At 38.1% G+C, this 16,154-nt stretch overlaps 1 protein-coding gene across 14 annotated transcripts in view; it reads left to right on the forward strand.

The window, feature by feature from the left end:
• Nucleotides 1-16,154, forward strand: part of LOC127038861 (cyclin-dependent kinase 11B) — a 35,646-nt gene that overhangs the window by 15,904 nt on the left and 3,588 nt on the right. For 6 of the 14 annotated variants that reach the window (XM_050931916.1, XM_050931919.1, XM_050931926.1 and 3 more), the window contains 11 exons: nt 627-717; nt 3,406-3,527; nt 3,889-3,994; nt 5,160-5,281; nt 7,010-7,117; nt 8,220-8,336; nt 8,603-8,751; nt 10,463-10,652; nt 11,515-13,623; nt 14,796-14,850; nt 15,422-15,548. In XM_050931916.1, coding sequence (XP_050787873.1) covers nt 627-717; nt 3,406-3,527; nt 3,889-3,994; nt 5,160-5,281; nt 7,010-7,117; nt 8,220-8,336; nt 8,603-8,751; nt 10,463-10,652; nt 11,515-11,607 — 1,098 coding nt within the window. In that variant the 3' untranslated portion in view covers nt 11,608-13,623; nt 14,796-14,850; nt 15,422-15,548. The remainder of the gene's footprint in view (nt 1-626; nt 718-3,405; nt 3,528-3,888; nt 3,995-5,159; nt 5,282-7,009; nt 7,118-8,219; nt 8,337-8,602; nt 8,752-10,462; nt 10,653-11,514; nt 13,624-14,795; nt 14,851-15,421; nt 15,549-16,154) is intronic. The other 8 variants (XM_050931918.1, XM_050931920.1, XM_050931922.1 and 5 more) reach the window with 8 other exon arrangements.

Genomic DNA, 16,154 nt, shown 5'->3' on the forward strand with positions numbered 1-16,154 from the left:
TTACATTTACACACAAGTAAAATGGGAAGTAATTTGTATATTACTATGCCACCTTTATTTTAACAAGAGGAAGTATCTAGGCCAGTGTTTCTCAGCCTTTTTAATGCTGGGGACCGGCTTGCTGCGTTCCTCAACTGTGTCAGGCAGATCTCAGGGATCAGTGCCGGACTGGTTGTTGAGAAACACTGATCTGGACAGTAAAGACTAATGTGATCCTATCTCTTTTTGCTGTCAATGGCTAAGATCAGCATATGCTTAGGGAATGCAAATGCAACTCATTGGCCTGCCTGAGAGACATCAATCTAAGGTGCTGAGCTAGGTCCTCTGGCTGCTGAGACTGAAATCGTCATTTCTTCAGCATCTGTAGAAATGAATGAGGCTTAGGCACTATTGAACTGGAATATTTTAATCTTTTTTTAAACTTAGTTTTTGTTCCTGAAAGGACACTTTCTTAGAGTACTAGGTAAAAATGCTTTGGAACAAAAAAAATATAGTTTTCCTGGGCATAGATCTATTTTGTATTCTTCTGGGATAACAAACTGTTCATATAAAGTCTGCCTTACTATGTCTTATATGTCTTTAAAAAAGTAAATCCTAGTGACTAAATTTCTGTTTGTTTTTCTCAGGGATGTCGTAGTGTGGAGGAATTTCAGTGTTTGAACAGGATTGAAGAAGGAACATACGGTGTGGTGTACAGGGCAAAAGACAAAAAAACTGGTTGGTACAAGTGTGCCTGTTTAAAACAGTGCTAAAAATGTTGGCTTCATTAAGTGGTCTCATAATGTTTTCACAATACTTATTAATCATTAAGGGCAAAGTGTTATGTAATATTAAAAAAACGTAAGTGACCCATCTTAGGGCTACACCTCTTGGTGATCCACAGGGAAGTTGTATGTTTTAGGGATCTGCAGTTTGGAAAACAAACACCTGTGCTTGAAGTTGCTAATTATTTTGAATATTCTCTTGCATGCAGCATAATCACTTTGTGCTCTCCCTGCTTTGTACTGGGGGAGCTGAAATTCTTCTGGAGATCTTTTTTCTTCAGAGGAATATTAACCTTCCGCATTATGATCAACATATTACATTCCAGTGTTAGTGCAGTGGACAATTTAAGCATTAAGACGATGGTAACAATCTGAATAAAATGTAACAAAAGTACTTGTACAGTGGGTGATGCAGTATACAGCGTTAAACAAGGGAGTCCAAAGTTGGATGTCGTGATGTCATGTAAGTACTTGTGCTGGCTTATTAGATATCCTGAGTGCTTGGCATGGGATCTGCACTAAACTCTGAACTTTGAGGAGGGTGTCATTCAATATAGGAAAATAGTTAGTCTTTTGTGGAAGGTAAATTTGAAGTTAAGTGTAAACATTGTGCAAACTTAATTTAATAATACTTTGCATTTCTATAGAGTCTTTTATCCCAGGACCTAAAAGTGTTCTAAAAATGTGAAAGAATTAAGCCGTACAATAACTCTGTAAGGAACATAACAGGAAACTGCGGTAGAGCTGGAAATATAACCCAGATTTCTTGGCTCTCAGTCCTGATCTTTAACCACAAGACCAGTCTATCCCTTCTTGTATCAAATGTTCTGATATAATGAAGTGGGAGAATAGTTGGATAAGTGTGTGCTTTAACCTACTCTGTTCTCGGATTTGATTGTTAGAGTTATGGTCTAAGGCAAAACCATTTTCTGAATCCCTCACTAATAAGAAAAGACAGTTTAAAATATTATTTTTAGTTATTATTGCTCTTTTTCATGAGTGACTCCTGCCCCTCAGTGTGGTGTGCGTTTGAAATAAGATTCTTTTAAAGATATTCAGTGTCTTTTTATTGGATGTAGTCATGTAGAAATTGTTGACAAGAGTTTTTGATTTTTAGCCCTATAGGTAGAGATTTCGTGCTTCCGAGCTACTAGACTTAGTTGAGCATAGCAGGGTGATCTGTCAATTGATTAGATGTAGACACACCAATAAGTGTCATTATAGGTATGGAAAATGATTTAAATGGTTTTATAAAAGAAGTGGTTTGTGTGTGGTGGACATTCTTTACAGAAATTTGTGGTTAGTTCACTTTTATCGCTTGCTTTGAAGTCCATCATTAATTCTTGTTTGAAGGAAACCAGAAGGCTCGTATGTAGATATATAAATTTAAAATTTATATAGATATTAAAATATATCTGACACAGTAAAAAAACAAACCAAAAAACCCTATAATTTGTAAACTTTCATTGTGTTGAGCAAAACGAGCAGTTTAAGAGGAAGTTTGTTCTGATATTTAGATCAGAAGACTTGGAGACAGGATTTATGGTTATTCCCAGTTGTACCACTCACTTGCTGTAACTTAAACGTTAAATTCCTCCATCTGCAAGTTTGGGGTAATAGCAGCCTTACAGGGATAGAGTGAGAATTCATTGGTTTTTTAAGTGTTTTAAAATCCTCTCTGAAAAGGAATTATACACATGGAAAGTATTATTTTCTTTAAATTCATTCCTTGTGTTATAGCTGCAGTGGCCACTTCCTCCTCTAGCCTACATGGCATGTGGCCTTCCTCTGAGGCTGACCTTAACATTACTCTCTGAAATGGTTTACAAAAGGAGAGGTGTCATGGGCGGGTTGACTGTAAGTGCTCACTCACTTCTGAGTCTATGGAAGTCAACACCACAACATGCCAACGATATCTTTGATCGCTGTAATTGACATATATAATAAATAGGGGTACTTTACTATCTAATGATTCACATTTCAACTGTTAATTTTATATTCTCGCCACATAAAATTAATTCAACAGGAAAAAATTCACCTCTGCAGGGGCTAGCATAAAGCCTATTCCTCTTTTAAATCCTGTATTACTTTTACTCTGTGAGCTCTTTGGGACAGAGACTGCCTTTTTTGGTATGTGCTTTACAGTGCTTAGCACAATGGGGTCCTGACCCCTGATTTGAACCCGTAAGTGCTAGCACAATGCAGATAATTCACACTAATATTTTGAAGCATTAAGTGATGCTGGCCTTCTTCAGAGGGGTGAATTTAACCCAAGATGCATTTTTTTCCTTCCAGCAACTGTTGGGAAGTTAAGTCAATGTTTGTATGAGAGGCAAATCATATAGTACAGTAGTAGGTTTGTTTGTTCTCTTTCCATTTGTGTTTTATTGGACTCTAATAAAACCTATAATCAGCAATCCTAGAAAATGATATGAGGGAAAAATTGCTTTGGGTTTTATTCTTATCCATGACCTCAGTCTAGTCCAGTCTTTAACACAAAAGCTAATATAATGCCTGGATAAGGACTTCCACTGAAAAAGACAGTAAAATATTTAATGTGCTGTTAGAAGTGCCCTCTTCACGTGTCTTTGATTAGATATTTAATTTGGGTTCTTTATTTAAGATATTATTTTCTTTGTAGATGAAATTGTGGCTCTGAAGCGACTAAAAATGGAAAAGGAAAAAGAAGGCTTTCCTATTACCTCTCTACGAGAAATAAACACCATTCTGAAAGCACAGCACCCAAATATAGTCACTGTTAGAGTAAGACCACCAATACTTGTATATTAACATTCATTTTGTTCTTGAAGTGTTACTCTTTGACTGTTAAAATGCCCTATAATGGTCTGATTTAAGTACAGTATTTGCTCATTAGAGCTTGTTTCTTTCAGTATGCAGTTGTGTGCCTTGTATAATCAAATATTTCATTTTTGTCTATAAAATCTGTTTAAAACATATAAAAAATGAACTTGTCTAGAATACTTCAGTGTGTTACATTTCCTGTGAATTTTATAAATTTGATGTCCCTTTTTTTTTTCACCTGATAATACATTCCTGACAGCCATCCTTAACCGCTTATAAATATTGCTTGGTTTCCTTGATAATATGCTGTATTTGTTCTTAGGAAATTGTTGTGGGCAGTAATATGGATAAAATCTACATCGTAATGAATTATGTAGAACATGACCTCAAGAGTCTGATGGAAACGATGAAACAGCCATTTTTACCAGGTACTGTATTTCCTAGCCTCCTTCAACTTTCCAAGTAAAAATCATGTGAATTACAAGAACATCAATATAATATGTCCCTGAGTTATACTGGCACATTTTTGGCTTAGCGTGGGACAGAATATGGTCATTGCGATGGAACTTGTTCTGAAAGCTCTTTGAAACAGGAATGTTTCATTTTTCTACCTGTCTAGCCTCTCTATTTAGAATCTTAGATCAGTGACCATCACTAATATACAAGCATCCCAAGAATCTATGGTTTGGATTTGCAAAGAGCCTATAGGGAGTATCATATCCAATTCCCATTCAGTTTCAATGTGATTTGGGTAGTCAACTACCTTAGGCTCTTTTGAAAATTGCAGCCTATGTTTTTTTATATATGCAGCCCTTAGCATGATGTAGCCTTGATGAAGGTCAGAGCATTTGGGTGCTACTGCAACATATATGATAATGGATGATGAAGCAAATATATAAACTGATGGAGAAGTGTCTTTGATTGATTCATTAGGGTTGCAGATTTACTTGATTTAGTTATTTCACTTCAAATATTAGGTGTCATGGGAAAACTGGAAACACAAGTATTAAAGACTTCTTTCTCTTAACTTTATGCAACAAGATTAGTCCCTGAAAAATTAAATATTTGGAGATTTAACTAATTGTACCCAGAACTGTACCATATGCAGCACAGTGTGAACTTCCTCAGATGCCACTGGAAGAATTACTCTGTATCCTTGAAAAGCAATTCCATTGTCTCTGCTAACTTAGGCACATGTTAGCATTATCTGATTTGTTTGACAGTCACCTAGGCATTGTGAGAAATGCCTGTTCTGCATGGGTTGTGCTATAAACACTAAACTGAACACATTTCATTCACTATCTTGTGCTAAAATTCTGTGGCCAAATCTTGATACCATTTATGTCATTGAGAGTTTTGAATTGACTTCAGTGGGATCAGGATTCGGTCCATATTGATAAAGGCCCTTGCTTTTTTCCCCTTAATCCTGTAAACCATGCTGGTTCTTTTTAAATAATTAAATGCTTAACTAGTACTTACTTTGGTTGTGTATGTTTTGTTCTGTGCTTTTGATTTAACTATTTCAAAAAACATAGTACTAGTAGACTTCATCTTTGAACTGAACACACAAGGTTCTTTCTTTTATCCTTCCAGGTGAAGTGAAAACTTTGATGATTCAGTTATTACGTGGAGTCAAGCACCTTCATGACAACTGGATACTTCATCGGGACTTAAAGACCTCCAACCTGCTGCTGAGTCATAAAGGCATTTTAAAAGTAAGGATCTAGTGTTGTGGGTGTTTTTTTTAAAGGCCTTGAACTTCATTGCATGATAGCAGTTAATATCTGAATAGTGTGTTGCATTTCCATTCCTGCAGCTGTAGCATGCAAGAAAACCTACTGTTGCAGAATAGAATAAAATTTTCCAATAGATACAGAGACTGCCCTGTCATGGTTGTAGGATTTATGCCAGGAAATGACTAATAAACAAACGTGGTTTAGTGGTCAAGGGAAATACTGTCTATTTTTTATAGTAACATACCTAGGAGCCAGATCAGGGTTCTTCTCCAATGTGTGGTGTTGTCAGTTGTTTGGGGGTGTGTGTGTGTTCTCCCATGCGCTGTCCCAGCTCTGTGCAGAGAGCTGGAACAACAGACCTCGCGCGAACTACCCAATAAATCCACAAACGTTGTTCGTAGCAAAGGCACTTGGTCAGATTTACTGCCAACGAAGCACAGTGCTAATGCCCCAGCTCAATGGTTACAGGTATACTAACACGTTTGCTTGTGACATTGGACTGGCTTGGTTAGTGTCGGGACTTTCCACTATCCCCTAGGCCAGACATTCCCTCTGAGATGCATCTTTAGACACCAATACAAATAAGTTACGCAGCACCCTCTAACGTATCAGGTTGCCACCTTCTGATGTATTAGGGCACTACCCATTGCCTTGTACCTGTTGGTTCGATCAAAACATCTCTATTCATCATGCAGTCATCCTGACTCTATCCTTAAGATTGGTCCACATGTTCCTTTTGTCTTTGGGGAATGTGGTTATTGGGATGTTCTGGTACCACCCTTCTGGAATGTATTTACCTGAGTGTTTTGTGCCTACCACCTCTTAGAAGTATGTGTTTTTGCCATATCGGCCCTATGCTTGCCAAATTCTGTGAGCCGGGCCTGCTTCTTGCTCACAGCTTGACTTTGCTTCATATCAGCAAGGTTTTAACTACCTTAGCCCAGCCTCAGGCCCTCCTCTTACTACATGTGTGACGTTAAATAAATTGTTTAGTCTCTGTGCCTCAATTTCTCCATCTGTAAAATAGGGATAACACTTTTTTAACCCCCAAGGATATTGTAAGACTTAATATGTTAATTGAAAAGTACTTGTATAAGTGCTAAATTGTAGTATTTTTCTTCCTGTTGAAGGAAATAACATTAAAAGGTGAGTGTTCATGCCTGGGGACAGATTACACATTTTTTAATTTATTTAAAAAAAAATATTGGAAGGGTATGCAACAAGTAGGATCAAGATATAACAGTCTTTCTCAGTTTCACAGTTCTAATATCCAGAGGCAAAATTACAAAGTTACTATTATTCAGAAACCTTCGGGTATTAACATAGTGTGCAGCCCATGCTGTTTCCTTTCATGAAGAAGACCGCTCTTTTTCACATTGTATGAAATTTTGCTGTTATGTGATTGCAATTAGCACCATCTAATATTGATTTTTTTTTTCTGTCATGAAAATTTAGTAGCCTAGGGAGAAAATCTTCTAGACCTTTGCCATGATGGTCAGTAATAGAAAAAAAATTATATTTGCCTTACCAGTCAAAGTAAATTACTGTTCTTGGATGAGTGAGGAAGCAGAATTTTACAAGGTTAACTTAAGTCAGTGGTTTATTCTGCAAATTTAACTATTTTTAAGAGAGTGAGGATTGGGGAAAATGACTGCATAATGCACGTTTTTTAGTGGATAGTGCTAATGATGATCCATTCTCATTCAGGTTGGAGATTTTGGACTGGCCCGAGAGTATGGGTCACCTCTGAAGCCTTATACACCTGTAGTTGTTACACTGTGGTACAGGGCACCGGAGCTGCTACTTGGTGCCAAGGTATGTTTCTTCCTGTCCATCTCTGAGTTAAGATGGCAATTATTCTTTATAGCGTCTTGATTTTTCCTCCCTTATTTATTTTGTAGTTGCCATACAAAGGATGATTTTTCATACTAGATTTAGAGATGGAAAAATGTGGATCTGAAACCATACTGTAACAGCTAATTCAGTGGAGATATTTTTGTTTGGTTTCCCATAAGCTGAAAAGGTTACATGCTTCTGAAGGGAGGTTGATGGGTGTAACTATACTTCTTTGGAATATGAATAGAAGAGAACTACCAGGGTTTTACTGCTAGAGATTGGTGGTGTTCATCAGTGCCAGATAGGGAACTGGCTTGCTTGATTTTTGGAGATGGGGAGGGGACAGCAGGGTGGGCATCTTACTCCCTTTCTCTACAACATGTGGAAGCTTGATGCACTGCTTTAAAGAGCAAAGCAAAGCATTTGGCACCACTTTGATCACGGTGTCTACCTGCTGCTTAGCCAATCCATACTGCAGACTTGGAAGAGGCCTTTATGTAACTCTAGGTGGTGGGCTGGTTAGTAGAATGTGGGTTGGGACAAAAAACACTGCAAGAATCACAAAAGCAGATGGTGCAAGAGTCAGAGAGAACCTATGCTTTGAGTCCAAGACTTTCATCCTGTCTTATTAATCGGACTGTGCAATATGTCAGGCTATTACAGGTGAAAAGACTACTTTTGTTTAGGAAGAGAGCTCTACTGTTGTGGTCAGATTTTTGCCCCTTAAACTGAGATTATTTTTGGGGCAGAGGGGTCAAATGCAGAACACAGTGCTATTGTATGACAGGGCAGTGGCTAGGACTCCCTCTGCTAGTTGTGATGAGAATGATTCTCAACATGGGATGAGGAAAAAGGGGTGACATTTTCGTGAGTGTCACATTTCAGTATGTGGTGTTTATGTGTATAATTAATTATTTTATCATCCATAGTAACTTTTCCTTGAGAATATGCATGGTTCACATGCGGTGAAATAATTATAATGTACAGTAAGCTAAGGAGTCAAATCATCATTGAGTTGGCTGGCAAACTGTGTCCCGTAAAATAATTCCTCCTGTAACTTGTACATTTTATCTATTTTCAGGAATACTCCACTGCAATAGACATGTGGTCAGTAGGTTGTATATTTGGAGAACTGTTAACTCAGAAACCGCTGTTTCCAGGAAAATCAGAAATTGACCAGATTAACAAAGTTTTTAAGGTAACTGATACTCTTGGAGTCACTGATAATTGTTGTAGCACTGCTCTAGAAGGATATAGTAAGCAAATAAACAAACACCCCCTCCCAACTCTGATATAGATATAACAGAGCCTTCGTGTTGTTCAGCATATACATGTGGTCAATATGTTCTTAAAGACTGTGCTTTTATTTTACGTGTTCTCCTGATATTTATCAAATCATATATGGGGAAGGAACAAGAAAGATGCACTGTGGTGTGTATGTTCTTCTGAAATAATATTTTGCAGGACCTGGGTACCCCGAGTGAGAAAATCTGGCCTGGGTACAATGAGCTGCCAGCTGTAAAGAAGATGACATTCACAGAATATCCCTATAACAACTTGCGCAAGAGGTTTGGGGCGCTCCTTTCTGATCCAGGTTTTGATCTCATGAACAAGTAAGTGTAAATTTCTATTAGAATAATGGAAGAACCCGTTTATTACAGCCTTATAATTGTGGAGAATTTCTCCAGTCCTGCATCTAGACATGGCTGTCTTTTGGGTTAATTTCTCAGGAAGATGAGACTGATGCATCTCACGTCTTGAATTATCAACTCCCTAAATTCTATTCTTGGCCTTCACATAGCTACACCTAGTAAACCTGAATCCTGACATGTAACACCTCTTATTATTCCAGTCCTCCGGCTCTGCCAGCACAGTGGAGTCCTAAAATATGTTTGTTTTCCCAGTAGTAGTTTAGATCATTCATATTGCATTTAATTATCCTGTCCTGTGAGTCTTCCCTCTTGCAGCTTACTGATGGTCATTGATATCAACAGTGAAGTCATAATGTTACAGTTAAACTGGAGGGGATGGGAAGGACAAGGAAACAGATTTTAGAATTCGTTTGAGGGAAGTGGAAAGCTAGGGGGGGAAAAAATCTGTATTTTGTCAATTCTGTTAAATCAGCTGTTCTGGTTGCCTTCATAATTAATTCTACCTTTAGACCCCAGATCTTCTCTTCCCTGTCTCTCCCTGCTCTTTTTTTAAAAGATACTGGCAATGGCTTGAGGGGTTTTTTCCATCCAGAAAGTTTTCCTAGATTTCATGCCATGCATATGTACCTGGAAAGGACAGATTCAGGTACCAAGTCCTATGGAAAGTCTTTGGTCATCCTTCATAAAAGAGGATTTTCAGTCCTCTCAATTTAGCCACTAAACATGCCAATCGGCTGTTGCTTATTTTTCTTTGAGTATAACAATATTACTTTGAATCCCTTAAGTAACTTGCCAAGGGACCAGGCAAAGTCTGTCCTAGTAAAGATGTACTTGTGGCACCTTAGAGACTATCAGATTTATTTGAACATAAGCTTTCGTGGGCTACATAAAAGCTTATGCTCAAATAAATTTCTTAGTCTCTAAGGTGCCACAAGTACTCCAGTTCTTTTTGTGGATACAGATTAACATGGCTGCTACTCTGAAACTAGTAAAGATGGTTGTCAGTGCAGTATTGTATAACTGACACTTACTTTGGTTAATATGGGTTTATCTCTTAGAAGAGATCATTAGTGCAGGCTGCATGTATGTAGGCCATGGTCCCGCACAAGCTTAACTTTACCCATATTATTGAAGTCAGAGAGACTAATCTCTCTCTCTCGCTCCAAATGTTTGCAGTATCACAGTCATATTCTGCACAATAGACAATATGGCACAATAGACAAACCTTTTGTACTGTTAAGTGCTTGAAATAGTTGACCACAAATTGACTGGTCAGGTTACATTACAGAATTGCATAAGAGTCATCTTTACTAAAGAGTGAAGCAGCATATAAAATTGTGTTAACTGAACCACTTTAGATCCTTTCTAAGCTATATCTGACTTCTCATTCATCCAGATGCTTTTCCTGAGGTGTGTGATGCTCTACAACTCAACAAATTTATCTTCAAAAAGGATTATTTTTGGCTTTAGTGGTGCTGAGTGTGGATATTATTGGACCCCTGAAAAATAATTTAATTTAACTAGCTGATTTTAAGTTCCAGTTTTTATTTACTTTTTAAAATAATTCTTTTTCAGAAAATGGGAATATCTTAAACTGGATGTCTGCATATTTTTTCCCCTTTCTCTGCCCTTTTTTTTTTTTTTAAACTCCATCCCTTTGAATAATTTTCAGGTTCTTGACATACTATCCAGGCAGAAGAATCACTGCTGAAGATGGTTTGAAGCATGAGTATTTCCGAGAGACTCCCCTTCCTATTGACCCATCCATGTTTCCAACCTGGCCAGCAAAAAGTGAACAACAAAGAGTTAAGCGTGGCACAAGCCCCCGACCTCCAGAGGGAGGACTTGGGTATAGTCAATTGGTAAGTTTCCTAAATTGGTAAAGAACCAAATTTTGAGGTAATACAGCATAGAATCTCCTACTGTCCCTTCTTGTGTCCCCTGGCGCTATTGTTGGGAAAACTGATAGACTGGACTGTATCGCCTTATTGGGTTTGAAATCATTAGATTTACTAGCAAGTTCATTGTTCTTAAAAAGTGAATGTGGCAAGCGTAGTGGCATTTTGATCATAGATGAAGACTGAAGTCCCATGCCTGGTAGATTGTAGGCACCAAGGTGCAGAGGGAATAGTCCATAAAAGCTAGAGAAAAGTGAGGCTTGTACCCTTTCCGCTTTCTGGGCTTCCTACATTCCTGTTTGCTAAGCTTGACTTGAGAAGTCATAGCCATTTGGATCCGCTGCAAAATCTCGTTTATTATACTCTTCTTCAGACTCCTCATTCAGAGCTACCTTCTCTCCCTTCCCAAATCCTGTATATGTTTGATGATACATTTTATAGGTTGTGCTCAAGCTTCTTTTGATCACCTGTGAACAGACTGACGTTAAGTTTCTATATCCATAATTTTGAGGGTGTAAAATCTCAAATGGCAGATGTGCCCAAACTTCATTTGATCAGTTGGCTAATGTGCTGATTTACCAATATAGATAGTGCAGTCACAATAGTTTTTGTATGCTCAGAGATAAAGACACTCAAAATAAAGTCCTTTTGGAAATATAGCCCTGGAGTGTTGATTAAATAACATGAATAAAACTCCATTAAATTTAACATGGTATTTCCTGTATCTTACGCATAGTATGTTCACTTTGTTTTTATTGTAGCGTTAGAACAGTGAGACATACATTTCTTTCTTATAAACAGATGAATTATATATTCATTTTCACAGGGTGATGATGATCTGAAAGATACAGGTTTTCACCTGACTACCACAAATCAAGGAGCATCGGCAGCAGGACCTGGCTTCAGCCTCAAGTTTTAAACTTAATATGAGGAGGGAAAAAAGACAGAGCTTTGACTTCAACCATGCTGTTGGTGAATGGATTTCAAAGTGCTCCAGTTTTGTTCTTCGCATCAGGAAGACTCTGTTTTACACAGAAATAGCCAGCTGTCATCTTGCTGGGTGTGGAATATAACTGCTGCATTTCATTCAGGGGACTGGAATGAATGAATCCGAAACGCCAAGGATCATTACAAAAATTCATAAAGGAAAACTTGAAGTACAATCTCGGAACTGGTTTTGTTTTTTTACTTTTTAATTTTTTTTGCTTGTAAATTTGTAGAATTAAAATCCATTTTTAATTGTTTAACAGTGTGAAGGATTTCATTTTCTTCACCTGCACCAGACTTGGATGGTGGTGGCACTAAATCTTCTAGAGAGGAAACTGAGAGAGATTTTTCTCTCTCCATCATCCCCATTTGTGCTTACACAAATTAAAGCATATTGTCAGCACAGGTAGAAAAGCTCTTTTGTAAAGATTATCATCTGTTTGAATTCAGTTGCTTATTTGAGCAAGAAACCCTAAAGGCATTTCTGAGGTGTCCCTCCTATTCTGTGCCTTGGAGAGAGCCATGTTGTGCTGTGCTTAATACTTACTGACCTTTTTTGAGAGCACTGATGGCCCCAAGTGGTTTCTGATGGATTGACCACTTCACTGTTTGATATACTGTATGTATATATTCACAGTGGCTGTGGTGCAGAACAAGAACTGCAATATTTTATAAATCAAAAAGATTTATATCTATTATTTTCTATAGGTTGTCTTGTTAATGTCTCCCCTTTTTTCCCAAAAAGAAAAGGTAGGTGTACTGAATGTACAGTGCTACCTTCCATAGGAATTGTCCTAGAATGTTGTACTCTTATGTGTTTCTAATTTATAACAGATGTTAGAAAGGAATACTATAAAAAGTTGGATGTTCATGCAGTTAGAATTAGGCTCCAATCCAGTAACGTGCTTAGTTTGAATGATATGAGTAGTCCCATTGATTTCAGTGCAACTATTCATGTGCTTAAAGTTAAGCATATTAAGTGCTTTGCTGGATCAGAGCCTTAGAAACAGGATTTTGAGAGAGAGAGAGAGAGATTTGGAGGAAAATAGAAATGTGTAAATTGTATAAAATATTTTCTTAGGCCTAATTTTCTAATTTGCAGTTAACGGGGATGGGGAGGGAGATTTTTAGTCTTGTTACCTGTCTGCTTCTGAAACATGCTGGATTTTGGCAAGATTGCACTGTATTAGGCGTATGTGGCAGTTAATGTATGGAATAGCAGACTCTGTACTACATGTCTCAGACTGCAGAGCAGGAGAACATTTGGCAGTGACCTGCGCAATAGCTGATAAAGGATTAAAAATGTGACTTTATATTGTGTCAAGCTCCACTGTAAACTTTGCACATCATAACTTTTGTATTGTTCCCTTGGCAACAGCAGCTATAGCCACCCATGGACAAGTCTGATTCCCAGCAACACAGGATTATTTATAGACATCAAAGATATTTTTTAGTAAAACAAATTTAAAGCTGGATTAAGATGGGAATTTGGTCTGGTTTTGAAAAGTGTGTGATTCCAGATGTTCCAGGGGAGGGGAATATTGCTACTTGCTTCTGTGGAACGGCATTCCAAAAGGTCTGCCTTGGCTTACTGTAACAAGCAAAGAAAACACGTAATCTTTTAATTCAAATGTCTGTTTTTCCATATGGAGTGCTTACTGTGTATGATCCTAGTTTGACTTGTCCATACAAAAAAAGATGATTTTTTTATTTTATGTTCCTGTACCCTCAAAGTAGCTAAATCAATTTATTATAAAATTGAGTCCTAAGTTTATTTGCACTAAATCCATTTTTTTCTTCTTACAAATGTATTAAAATTAGTGAAATGCTAATCATGTTTTCCCAGCAGTGACTAATATTTTCATTTTTTTTTTATAGGCTCTACATATACATTTCAGGTGTGACTGGTCAGGTGTTTTTCCCTATTAAAGCTGGGCCTTTAAGAGGGGTAAGTTTGTTTTTTAATCTTACTTAAGCTCTGAAATATGGTGAGAAAATACTTTGAAGACAGTTTGTTCAGGGAATGTAATGTTGAATTGGTTTGAAACCACTCTTTCCAAGCATTTGAATTCATTCTGGTGGTATGTTTCCATAAGCTTTCTACATTGGCCCCTGTGCAGATTCTACTCTGTGAGCATGAGAGGAAATAGCAGGACTTTACTCTACTCTTGTAATGCCTGCACATTTTGAGGATAATCAAATGTCATAACAGCAGAGGTGAAATTTAACTACATTTCTTACTATGAGAATATAATTCCACCATGGTGAAGTGTTTTCAGTATCAAAGCTGAGTGAGAGGAATAGGAATACAAGGCTTTTAAATATCTGATTTTCCTATATTGTGCAAAGTTGGGAGGATTAGCACTTGTTTGCTCTTTGAAGGCCTGAAATATTTCTAAAAAGTGCTTGCTTGCGTTTATCTTGCTTTTCCAGGAAGATGCTATCAATGACTAGAAATTTAGTAGGTTTGTTGGCATGGTTAGTTAATGCTGGTGGTTTAGATGTTGGTGTGCTGTGCCAACCCCCCCGTATGAATGGCATCTAGGTAATATGGCAGGGCTGGATGGTTTGCTGGTGTGTAGATCCTCGCCTTTGCTAAGCAAGCCACTTCCTGCCTTCCCTCCTCCACCATCCATGTGAGCAACAGCCAGCCTGTCTCTGTGGGAAAACAGCTGAGCAGAAGACTTTAGCTCTACAGGAAGCCTATAAACAAAACACTCATCTCTCCACAACTGTTACTCCTTTGGGATCCATTCTCTCAGAACCCCTGTGACATGTCATGGGAGAAGGGGTCTCTGTTAATCCCTAGTAAAGGCCTGTGGTGATATTCCCAAGAGTGGAGTCATGGAGGAATGCGTGTTTGTGACACACTATCAGAGCAGCTTAGATACACTAATGAATTCACACCCCTCTTGGGCAGGGAAAACATCCACCTATTACAGATGGGGAGCTGGAGATGATAGAGGAGCTACAATTTTCCACCTATCTCAAACATGATACAAGGCAGGGACTTTTAGCAAAACATTTGATGCAGTAGGGTCTCAAAGTAAGATTTAGGTGTAAGCTGATGCTGACCCCCCAGTCCCTAAAAAGAAACACTTTTTCCTTTTCCCTCCTCAGATCTTTTCTTGTCTCTGTCTGGGTAGATGAAAGTTCACTTTAACCTCACAGCACTGTAAGTAACCTAAGAACATTTTGGTTATAACACTGATGGAATAAAGCTGGTTCTGCAATTTTAGTTTGCTGCAGCTTTAAGATGTCTATTTTGACATCACATGTTGTTAAATTAATCCTGAAATTTGGGAAAGAACCCTAGTTACAGCAGCAGTTAGTGGGAGTAAAACAAAAAAACAATCCAAGTATGATAATTTCCCTGTGCTCCACCAGTCACCTCAGTAGGGTCCAGAGTGTGTCTGTCCTCATGTTTAAACTGTTTTAAATTCTTTCACATCCCCTATGCCACTCAGCAGCTGGGGGAAATATTGTTCCTGTAATATACTTGGGCACAATGAGGCAGTGGGAGATGTGGAATTCCTGTCTTCTAGAGCTTGTATATACAGTAGAGTTATAACAGTATAGCTAAGGTATGGACTTAAAGTGAGATTATTATGGTAGTATAAACCCCTCTGGACACTTTCTGGAATAAGATCAGCTTTTCAGAGTTTAGTACACGTCACTTTTATACCAGTGTAAACTGCCCTGTGGACAACTTATTCTGGAATAATTGTATGTGTCTGTTTGTTTAGCAGAAACATCTATTTCAACACACACAACTGCTGGACTTCACTAGATTATCATCCAGCCTTTGAATTAATTGTGTTGTTTTTCCTGAAATGGACACAAGCATGGTCTGAGAGAGAACTGCCAGGACAGGTATTCTTCAGCTCTCCCCTTGTTCTGTAGAGTTTATGGCAAGAAAAATGCATCAGAGCCAGGGATTAGAGTGAGGTGTGGGTTTATTTACCTACAGGAAAGGGGTGAAACTCCCCCTCAGTTAAATGTGAATGAGGGCAGGGTAATAAATATGATGGGCCTTAGAACTATTTTAAAATATGGGCAGGAAATGTATGGCCAATGGGAAACTGCCCAGGATGGTAGCAGGGACCAACCAGTCATTGGCAGGGGTAGTGGACTCCCTGAGCTAATAGACTGGGGAGAGGGAAAAGCCTTATGAGAGAAGGTAGTTTGCATTCTAAGCCAGCTGTACAATGGAAGTGCAGTGGGGGAAGGAATGTGGTACAAAGATGAACAGGGCCCACAGCCTTGACTGGGGTAAAGCAACTTAGCCAGTTTAAATTTGACATAGCTCTATTTGCAGTGGAGCTAAGGCTCTGTCTTCTAGTTAACCTATTTCTGTAAATATAGAGGTGTTCAATATGTAATTAAATTCAGCTCAACTACTGTTTACTTTGCAATGATGTAGGCATTAAATCATTTTTGTCTAGAAACAGCAAAGCCCTGTTGCTGTCAGGGGGGCAG

This window comes from Gopherus flavomarginatus, chromosome 21 (genome assembly GCF_025201925.1).
Source record: "Gopherus flavomarginatus isolate rGopFla2 chromosome 21, rGopFla2.mat.asm, whole genome shotgun sequence".
In the NCBI taxonomy this organism is placed as follows: Eukaryota; Metazoa; Chordata; order Testudines; family Testudinidae; genus Gopherus; species Gopherus flavomarginatus.